Below are 11,435 nucleotides of genomic sequence, written 5' to 3'. Positions count from 1 at the left end.
GTAAGGTGGAGGGTCAGAGAAAAACAAGATGAATTCCAGTGAGATGGATTGGCAAAGTGGCGGCATCAATGGGGTTAAGTGTGGCAACAGTTGTGAGGTTAGCCCAGGACCGGGCAGTGTTTCATTCTGTTTTGATAGGGTCACTATGAGTCGGTACTGAGTAGATGGCCCCTAACAACAACAACAACAGTAACATAGTTGTTGTTCTTGTTCGTGGCTGGCAAGTCAGTTCCCACACATAGTGACCTTGGATTGGGTTTCCAAGGAGCAGTTGGTGGGTTTCAACTGCCAACCTTGCAGCTTATCCTACAGTGCTCTCAAAGTATGAGTTTATTATGCCAGTTTATGGGAAGTCTAATTTAAGGTCTGATGTGTCAGTACTCCTAGGAAACACCATCCAGGGTCAGTATGAGTTGGAAATGACTCAACAGCACTTATCAACAAGAATGATATTTTCTGAATTTCTGTTTTGTCATCAGTGGTATGCATTTCTGATTGCTGTCTCTGTATCTGATATGCTTTTGTATCTTCTGAAGTTTAGATTATAAGGCCTTTTTTTCATTTCACTGTTTCCCAAGTGAAGATTCTGTCCTTCTTCCTTCTCTGTACATTCTGTGATTCATGTATGATAAGGTACAGATTCCTCTTTTTCAGTATATTTAAAAATATAGGTATCAGCATCCAGTAAATGTTTTCTACTTGATATTTGACAAATAATCAGACCAGTTGTACAATGTATCTAAGTCTTCCTTTGCAGCCTGTTTTGTTTTTAAATCTTTTTTTTTTTAATTTGTTAAAGATAGACAATATCTGCAATATTTAAATTATTTTGTTACCTAGAGCTATTAACTGAAAACTGATTGCCAGAGAACCATTCTTTGATTATCCAGTTAGCATTTGGTAACGTTAGTGGTATTTCATAGAGACTAGATATGTAGGTAAGCGTCAGATTAAATCTAAAATGTCTAGTTTGGGTTGTTGTTTATTAGCAAATCTTGGCCTTCTGTTTTTTGAGAATGCTACTTATAGACATGAAATTCTTATTCTTTGTATAATTCTGTGTGTATAATTTTGCAATCATAGTTACATGATGTTTTAAAGAATTTAGAATTATGTACCTAAACCCGGAAATGAAAATTTTGCTTTCAGTATGAAGTTGTCTTGTCAATAGTTTTAAGTTGCTGTCACTTGCCATATGGTTCCTGATTAATTCTGAAAGAGCTGTCAGCCCCAGATAATTTAATTTTCATACTGTACAATGACATTCATAATCAGGATATGAAAATGTAAAGGATTAGCTACCAATTATGACTAATAAACTGTCAATGTATACGTTTTTGTTCCTAGGGAAAAACAGAAAGCTGAAGCTAAAGACAGAAAAGTTCTTGAAATTTTGCAAGTTAAGGATGCCAAAATCCAAGAACTAGAGCAGGTTGGTGCTGTGACAGAAACATGAAAACTTGGTATCTTTGCTTAAGGTAGTAGCCACTCAAAATCATTTTGTATTGTTTGCAATAATGTTCAGTAAGAATATCAAGAGTCATTATGTTAAATCATTATCATTTTGAAATTGCTTGATATTGGGTTATTGTTAATTTTTTTCCTTTGCTTGTAAACATTGTTTCCTGAATTATTAGGCTGTAGTATTTATACTTCCAAAACTCTTTCAGTTAAGACAAGGTTATTTTATTATAGTTGTTGCTATGTGTTGTCGAGTTGGTCCTGACTCTCAGTGACCCTGTGTACAGCAAACCCTGCCCTGTCCTGTGCCATCCACACAGTCTGTGCTGTTTGAGCCAGTTGTTGCTGCCAGTGTAGCAGTTCATCTCACTGAGGGTCTTTCGCTTTTGGATTGATACTCTACCGGCATGCTAAATATGTCCAACGTGCGTGAGATGAAATCTCGCAGCCCTCACTTCTAAGGAACATTCTCGTTGTACGTCTTGCAACACAGATTTGTTAGGTCTTCTGGAAGACCCTAGAATGTTTAATATTCTTCACCAACATCACAGCAGTTATTTCATTGCTGTTATGTAGCATTTGGCTTTTAGCACTCAGTTTTGAAATTGGTAAATTTTCAAATGTTTCATTTGTGGAAAGAATTATAATAATATCTAGGATGATATCTTTCATCTTTTGGTGAAAATTACTTTTCATCTTTGATCTGCTTAAGGATGGTTCTGAGAGTTCACTCGTAACCCAGACCCAAACCTAGACCTCCTGCTGTCTAGTTGACTCTGCCTCATAGTAACCCTGTCGGACAGAGAGGAACTGCTCCAGAGGATTGTCAAGGCTGTCGTCGATTGTTCAGAAGCAGATGCCACATCTTTCTTCCATGGAGTGGCTGCTGGGTTTGTATTGCTGACTTTGGGGTTAGTACTTGAAAGCTTTAACAACTACACCACTAGGGCTCCTTCAGTTCACCCTTTATTGTTGTTAAGTACCATTGAGTTAGTTCAGACTCACAACAATCCTGTACAAGGTTTCCGAGAAGTGGCTGGTGGGTTTGATATGCTGATCTTGTGGTTCTGCCTTTCCTAAGGGTCCCACCAGCCTCATCCCATTACAGCACCATCTCCAAATCTAGAATCTCAGGTTTTGAACTACTTCCAGATGTGAATGAGATTCTTTAGGGGTCGTTCCTTAAACACATCTCTTTAATAAAGTTCTTCCCCACCTGTGCAATTAAAGAGACAAGTTATCATCCCCCACAACATACATAGCTGCTTACAAGGGGCGGGGGGAAGCGGTTCAAAGGCTTAACTGGTTCACACCAGTTCTGAAATACAGTGGAGCAAATGTTGGACAAAGTCTGTCTCACCTGCATCAGGCAGCATCTCAGGTCTCAGTCTAGATTGAGTTCTGTCTGTCTCACTCATGCGTAGTTCAGACATCAGCCAGGAATTGAGTTTAGACACATAGCATAGCATTCTTCTCTGCTTCTTTCTTGCTGCTCTGGTTGTCTCAGGCTCCTACCTCTGGTTTTTCAATGGAAAGGTGGCAGATTTTTCTGTGAGAGCCATATGTAGCATGTCTCATGCCCACACGTGTTTCCTGCCATAAAACCAAAAAAATGTACCCATGTCTGCTTGTTTTCCAAATTTCTGCTGTGTTCACTTTTCCGAGCCTAAGTTGGTCGTTGATGTATTTTGCATAGAATTCAAGGTTGTGTTGTAGGATTGATGAATTTTTTAGGAGCATGGTCCTTCATGAAAGAAGCAGAATTTCTGCTGTGTTTTTATTATTTCACTGAGTAATAGTTAATGGCAGTTGGTTTTCAGTATTTACAGCACAAGAAGGATAGCTGCAATTAAGAATGACAACTCCTTTAGAATACTTAAATCATAATCGTGGATCCAATAGACTTACTAGAAAGTTAGTATATATTGATGCTAGTATTTTTTTTAAAGCTGGTTGTAGAAACATTTCCATGAAACTGCAATGTAATATTATGACTTATTCTTTTGATAGTAGTTAATATAAAGAACTATGTACAATTCATTTTAAAGGAGGGTGGAATGAAAATAAGAACCACAGGGAGGAAGTGAGCTAGCTTTTTGTATGGAGGGGATTGCAATCACTGAGAAGAAACAAGGTGTCTGTTTGTTGAAGGTAAAATTGATGATCTGCTCTATAAGCCTTCACTCAATTCACAATAAAAAGTTCCAAAAAATGTTGAATTTTGAAAGACTGTGCTTTAGTGTTGTCACTGTTTTAATAAGTGTGTAATAAACCTCAATCAAGTATTTTACTAGGTACTAGGACTCTTCTGACAACCTATTATGTTGTTTTTTTATTAGATGAAATTATCTCTGTAACATTGTATTTTCCTCATTCCTTACCTTCTAGGAAACTCAGAAATAAATTTTGGCTCTTAACTGCCATTAGTTCTCTTACATTTTCCCCTCTGCAGTTTTCATTTACCTCTGTTTTAGGTGTCGTGGTTTCATTCCTTTCTTCTCTGCTTTTTATTACAACTTTAAAGTCTATTTTGAAAGTAGGTGGGCATAAATAATAAATTCACTATTCTCAAGTATTGTCTGATAGTTTTGGCCCTCTGCTGCTCTTCTGTTCCCCGCCTCCCCACCCCCTACTTCATACTTATGATCATTTTCGTCTTACTCTATAGATATCTCTTGACCATCATGTGAATTATTCATTTCATGTCTTATCTATAATAAATTATTTGTTTCAGACCATTTTTCTTGTCACCCTTTATGCTTTATGGTTCCTCAGAGTTCCATTTGCTTATTTTAATATTAGTGCAAACCAGACCATTAAGAATGTACTCTCTCTAGAGAAGTTTGTTGAAAAAGTATTATAGAGCTAATACTTTAAATTTACTTTTGACTGTATACACCCAAGCTTCCAATGTTTAAAGTAGATCACTGAATATATATTTAGTTGGAAAATATGTTGAAATTGTGTAAGATCATACAAGTTTTTGAAGTTTTAATTTATCAATCCCCTGCTACTAGGAATGTTTGTTACAGTTTTTAAGTGCCACCGAATCAATTCCAACTCATAGTGACCCTGTATAGGGTTTCCAGGGCTTTAAAGCTTCACAGGAACAGAAAGACTCATCTTTCTTCTGAAGAGAGGCTGGTGGGCTTGAAATGCTGAACTTGTGGTTCACAGTCCAATGCTTATCACATGGAGCCACTTCACTCCCTCTAGGAATGTATCTTTGTATAGTTTGTTACTTCAATGATTATGCCATATAATATCAAATTTGTCACAATATGAGTTTTGGGTATGCAGTTTCTTCTCATAGTCTTTTTAAATTTACATGTTAGGTCTGTGTTCTTGTAGATTTACTAAATTTAGTCAAATGTCAAAATTTATATTAAAGAATTCTTATGGAAGGATTTACTATTGCTACCATTGATATTGTCATTGCTTTAAATTAACTCACAATTGTGGGCAAAACCTTCTAAAACTTGAATCACTTGTTTTACTGTGTTCTCCATTCAATAGTCTTAAGTCTCCAGAATACATGACAGATGGTAAAGTTTTGTCAGTTCTGCTTCTAAGGGGCAAGCCTGTAGGTATTTTGTAAATAAAATTAATAATTCACATGGCTGACTTTATCATTCAGTTTCAACCTAACTGATACCATTTCCAAACCAAGTTAGGGAGATAGTACGTGTACATAGAGAATTGAGCCGGTACACATTGTTGTTGTGCTGCTGAGTCGTTTCCAACTTGTGGTGGTGGTATTGTACAACTCATAGCGACCTTATATAAGGCTTCTAAGGAGTGGCTAGTGGGTTTGAATGGCCAACATTGTGGTTAGCACTACACCAGTACTCCAAGTAATACTGTTGTCGGTAAGTGCCAGGGAGTCTATTTTGACTCATAGCAACCCTGTATAGGGTTTCTGAGCAGCAGCTGGTGAACCGCCAACCTTGCAGTTCAAATGGCTTTGCAGACTGGTCCACAGTGCCAGACCAGGACCCCATGGAATGTGTCGGATTTACATAATCAGTATGGAAATTAAAAAATAACAGAAATTACAAATTGTTGGAACAGTGGTGAAACTTTCATCAAAGAAGTTTAAGTTGAATCTTGAGGGGAGGTTAAGACTTAGATAAGAGTAGAAAAATGGGCTGTGATTTACTGATTATTAAAAAAAGGTTTTTTATTTTTTAGTTCCTTTGTCAGTTCTGTGTGTTATATTTATTTTAAAAACGTTTTCTTGTGACTTGATTGAAGGCCTACAGAGAGCATCATCAGTTTTACATTCCACAAATCTTACTCTTTGTTTCAGCTCCATGACTGCATTCCTTCCAGTGCAACACCCGTGATCCCACTTCCACCCTGGGCTTCCTTTTCCATTCACTCTCCGTTCCTTCTCAAGTTTTGCTTATGTAAACATTGCCCTTTTGTTCTTGAATTAATGACCATTCCATGGTAAGCATAACCTTACTAGTGTTGTTTGTACCCCCTATATACTTGTGGTGCTGTGAGTTAATGTGCCAGACTGCAGAGCCTTTTGAACTACAAGGTCGGTGGCTCAAGTTCACTGTTCGCTCCTTGGAAACCCTATACAGGGTCACTATGGGTTGGAACTGACTCTACGGTATTTAACAACAACAACAGTATACTTATTTTGGAGTCCTAGTGTGGCAATGTTAATATGCTGGCCTGCAAAGTCGGTTTGAACCTCAAGGTCAGCTGTTCAAGCTCACCAGCTGCTCCTGGGAAACCCTATACAGGGTCGCTATGGTTCAGAACCAACTCAAGCCACATGACATCAACAACAACAACATAGACTTATTTAGTACTTGACTGAACACTGGGATATGAGGCTGAACTCCTTTCCAGTCCTGAAGGGTGGTCGGGGGCCCTAGTCTCAGGTTCCTCTAGTCTCTTCTGATCAGTAAGCATAGTCTTTTTGTTACAATTTTGAGTTTTGTTCCATATTTTCTACCACTCTATCTGGACCTTCTAATGTGATCCTTTTCAGAGCAGTTAGTAATAGTAGCCAGACACCATCTAGTTCTTCTTGTCTGAGTCGTGATGACTGATAATTTACAGGTTCCATTGTTCCATTGGACTTGTTGATTTCAAGCATCTTCAAATTTTCAGCATTCTTCTTTCTTCTGCACTTGGAGTGAAGTGGTTGCATGTTAGATGGCTGCTCATAGACTTTTGTGTGTGTGTGTATCAAATTCTGCTTTATTGGAATAGAGAAAATAAGCAACAGGAATTAGGATGGATGCTGGCAGCTCTAGGTCCCCTGCCTCCTCTGCTTCTAAGAGCCCAGTTGCTACTCCCTAAAGTAGGATGCAGCAAGTCTTTAAGGACTATGCTATGACAGTTGACCATGGTGTCTCTGAGACTACGGTTCTGAGCCCCCAGGCCCAGCACCTCATTGCCTTAAGATGGTTGGTAATATCTAAGAAGTTTTCATCGTTTTGTCCCGTGTATGCTGCACTATTTCCTTATGTGTGTTTGAAAAGGTAAATGCCCATGTACAGATTTCCTCTAACAAACCTTTATATATTTGTGAGTATACTTCCATTTTCCCTCCCATATGTGTTCACAACAAGTAACTATCACAGACCACTGCTGTTCCAGGGTTATTATTACCTCTGGTAGAATAGTGGTTACGAATTGGGCTGCGAACCTTCAGGTCAGCAGTTTGAAACTACCAGCTGCTCCGCGGGGGAAAGATGAGGCTTTCTGCTCCTGTAAAGATTTACAGCCTTGGAAACCCTGTACAGGGTTGTTATGGGTCGGAACCAACTCCATGGCACTTAACAGCAGCAGCATTCAGTTTTACCTGTATTCCCTTTAACCCTTTCGTTCCTCTCTGTGTCTTCACCTATCTTCATCATTCTTCTGCCAGCCTCTCTCTTTTTGTATATTGTTCTCCCCATCACCTGAGTTAACATGTGTTAACCCTCTAGCCAACACATTACTCTCTCTTCCCTCCCACCCCTGGTAACCATAAAAGAATATTTCTTTTAGAATGAAAGCATTTTCTTGAGTTTTTATAATAGTGGTCTCAGACAGTATTTGTCCTTTTGTGACTAATTTCACTCAGCGGAATATCCTCCAGGTTCATCCATGTTATTTGGTGTTTTGTAGATTCACAGTTATTCTTCCATTGTGTGTATGTACCAAAGCTTATTTATCCATTTAGGCTGTCTCCATCTTTTGCTCTTGTGAATAGTGCTGCGATGATTATGGATGTGCATATATCTACTTGTGCCCTGGTTCTTATTTCTTGTGGATGTATACCAAATAGAGGGATTGCTGGGTAGTATGGTATTTCTATTTTCAACTTTCTGAGGACATGCCATATCATTTTTCACAGTGTTTGTGCCATTTTATGGTCCTATCAGCAATGTAGAAGGGTCCCAGTCTCTCTACATCCCAACCAACATTGAACTACACCATTAATGCTGTGGTGAGTTGATAATCTAATTGTTTTGACTAGCATCTCTCGAATGGCTAATGATTGCAAACATTTCTTCACATGTTTCTTGGCTGCCTGAATATCTTCTTTGGTGAAGTGTCTTTCCATGTCCTCTGCCCATTTGTAAATTGGGTTGTTTGTCTTTTTCTTGTAGAAATATTGTAGTTTTATATAATTTTGGAGCTTAGTCCCTTGTGTGATATTTCATTGTAAATATTTATCCCCAAGTGTGTGGGCTCTCTTTTTACTCCTTTGGAAAAACCCTTTGATGCACATCAGTGTATAATTCTTAGGAGGTTCCAGTCATCTATTTTGTCTGTGTATTTTTAGTTATGTTTGACAGTGTACTTATGCCATGTGTGAGACCTCCTAAGTTTGGTGGATGGATCATTTCTAAGCATCTGTTTTGCTGCTACTTCACTGAAGTCAGGTACATTTTGACATGGCCCTGATAACGAACAGAAAGAAATGCAGTTGATCTCAATGACATGGTGTGTATACACATGAAATCAAAGCTTCATGTAATGAGAGGGTTGTTTGTTTTTTACTACATATAATAAAGATAAAACATAATATACTTTATTTCAAGTGTATATTTAATAGTCTTTTAAGTATAATAAATATCTCAAACTGTAAACATTTAGGAAATAATATAGTATATTTTTCTGTTTTATAAGTTCGTTTGTAAGAGCAGCGTTCTTGTGAATAATTTGTGCCATCATTTTATATCTTCTACTATATTCCCGGAGTTCTGGTGTGCCACTGTGGGCTAATGCGTCAAACTGCAAAGTTGTTTGAACTGCAAGACTGGTGGTTCAAGCTCACCAGCTGCTCCTTGGAAACCCTATACCTGGTCGCTATGGGTCGGAATCGACTCGACAGCACTTAACAACAACAACTATATTCTAGTTCACTTTGAAAAAAATGCTGAATGGGATCATTTAATTTAAGATGCATCAATAAATTATAGTATGTAGTTTGAAAATTACTACCCAGGAGAAGTGTATACTCTTGTGTATTTGGAGAAATATGTAAGAATATTCTTAGCACTATTGTTTGCATACCTCTGCCCTCTCCAAATGGGAAACAACTGAAAGGTGATAGATAACTATAACATGTTTTTATACTTGGATACTACTGTGTACCAGTGTGACTGGATAGGAGTTGCATCCAAAAGTATGGATGTATTTGGGAAGATAATGTTGAGTAAATATAGCAAGTCACAGATATGTGTGCTGTGATTTCATTTATATAAAGTTAAAAAAAAAAGCAAAGTTATATGTCTGTTAAGTTGGTATATGTGAATGTCTGAAAACATTAAGAAAAGAAAAAGAAACATGAGACTGAACATTTCCGGATGGTGGTGACTCCTGGTGTGATTATAGGAGATGAGGGAACATGCAGACGTCTTCAAAGATACTGCTAAATGGATGTAGACCTGTTTATGATATTCCTTTTCTTTATGCCTTACACAGTTATCACAAATTATTTTTGTATTTATTCATTGTTTAAAACTTTTACTTGAATCAAAATAAAATGAAACAATTAAAATCCATCCCATCTTTTTTCCAACTCCTAAAACTTCAACCTCAATTTTCACTTCATTCCTAGTATAAAATAAATGGAAATTTAAGGAGTGGGTAAGCATCAGTACAGGTCAGAGTTTTGTTCCTTATTTTCTCCTGCTCTATTTAGGACCTTCTAATATGACACCCTCGGAAACCCTGTACTGGGTCGCTATGGGTCGGAACCGACTCGATGGCACTTAACAACAACAAATATGACTTGACAGCACTTCACAACAACAATATGATTGATCCCCAGGAGTCCTGGTGTGGTGCTGTGGGTTCATGTGCCAGACTGCAAAGCTGTTCGTACAGCAAAGTTGATGGTTCAAGCTCACCAGCTGCTCCTTGGAAACCCTATACAGGGTTGCTGTGGGTCGGAGTCTACTTGACGGCATTTAACAACAACAACAACAACAACAACATGATCCCCTTCAGAGCAGTTGGTAGTGGGAGCCGGACACCATCCAGTTTGATTAGTCTCAGGGGGTGGGGACTGATGTTTGCATGATCCATTAGCCTATTGGGCTAATTGTTTCCATGTGTCTTTACTGTCAGAGGGGCAATATTAGCCCAGGGACAGAAGGGTTAGGAAAGAAGAAGGAATGAAAGCAGGAATAACTTGAAGGAAGTGGGATAAGTGATGTTATATTTACGGGATTGCAATCAGTGAAATAAAACAAAATATGTATGAATTGTTGAATATAAATCTGATGATCTGCCTTGTAAACTTTTACCCATTCACAATAAAAAGTTAAAAAAATAAAATAATAGGTCAGAGTTGAATAAAACAGTTTCTGCCTTTATGTGTCAGCTTTTTGGTTGACAGTCAGATGGAGCTTGTGTTGTTGACAGGGTTGAAATTGACTTGCAGGCTTGAAATTAGGTGTTTAATAAACTAGTTGCAGAATGATGGGTTGCTCCAACTTAAATTCTAGAAAAGAATGTAGATAGAATCAGGGCATGGATTTAGGTAGTAGGATGTGTGTTTGAGAAAGGACCTCTTGTGGCTCTGTGGGTCAGACGTTGAGCTTTTTAAACTTTAAATTCAATCGTTCCAACTCACCAACTACTCCATGGGAGAAAGATGAGGCTGTTTGATCGCCGAGAGTTACTCTCAGAAACTCTATATCAGGTTGTTGTGAGTCAGAGTTCAGTCAATGACAGTGTGTTTGGTTTTTGGTTTGGATGCTAGTTCTAGATTTTGTTGTTGTTAAGTGCCATTGAGTCAGTTCCGACTCACAGCGACCCTGAGTAGGGTTTCTGAGGAGCGACTGGTGAGTTTAAAGTGCTGACCTTGCGGTTCAAACCAACCTTGCAGTCTAGTGCATTATCCCATAGTGCCACACATAAGATAATTCAAGTGGAGATATTATATATAAAGTTGAAAATGTGAAATTGGTGATTGGGCAGAGTTAGTGTTAGATTTTGGACTCAGAAATCTTTAGAAAGAGCTCAGATTGTACAGTGGTTAAAGTGCTTGGTTTCTAACCCAAGGATGAGCAGTTTGAACCCATTGTAGTTCCACAAGAGGAAAATGTGGGAGTCTGTTTCTGTAAAGATCTACAGTCTTGGAAACCCTGTGGGAGAGTTCTGTCCTGTCCCATAGATCACTGTGAATCAGAATCGATTCAACGGCCACTGGGTTTGTTTGTCTTTTAGAAAGATGTAATACTAGAAGCAAAGGGAGGGAGTAAAGTTTTGGAGGGGAAAAAAGAGAGAGAGACAGACAGGAAGGGAAGCTCAGAATTGAAACCTGGGTGTATACACCAATTAGGGATCTCTGGCAATCAGGAAGAATACTTAGTTAAAATTTATCCTGATTGTTTTGTTTACAGAGCAGAATGATTTTAGTACCCAAACAGATTTTCATTTTTAAATTGCTTTGTGCTTTCACAAAGTGTAATTGTTTTATTTTAAAAGAAAATAACTTTTTTCAAGAC

At 38.1% G+C, this 11,435-nt stretch overlaps 1 protein-coding gene across 1 annotated transcript in view; it reads left to right on the top strand.

Annotated features, from left to right (window-relative positions):
* Positions 1-11,435, top strand: part of CNTLN (centlein, centrosomal protein) — a 407,185-nt gene that overhangs the window by 70,962 nt on the left and 324,788 nt on the right. The window contains exon 3 of the mRNA XM_006864477.1: positions 1,348-1,432. Coding sequence (XP_006864539.1) covers positions 1,348-1,432 — 85 coding nt within the window. The remainder of the gene's footprint in view (positions 1-1,347; positions 1,433-11,435) is intronic.

This window comes from Chrysochloris asiatica, unplaced genomic scaffold, assembly GCF_000296735.1.
Source record: "Chrysochloris asiatica unplaced genomic scaffold, ChrAsi1.0 scaffold00065, whole genome shotgun sequence".
Classification (NCBI taxonomy): domain Eukaryota; kingdom Metazoa; phylum Chordata; class Mammalia; order Afrosoricida; family Chrysochloridae; genus Chrysochloris; species Chrysochloris asiatica.
Note: the sequence above shows the minus strand (reverse complement) of the source record. Positions and strands in the feature narration are given on the sequence as shown.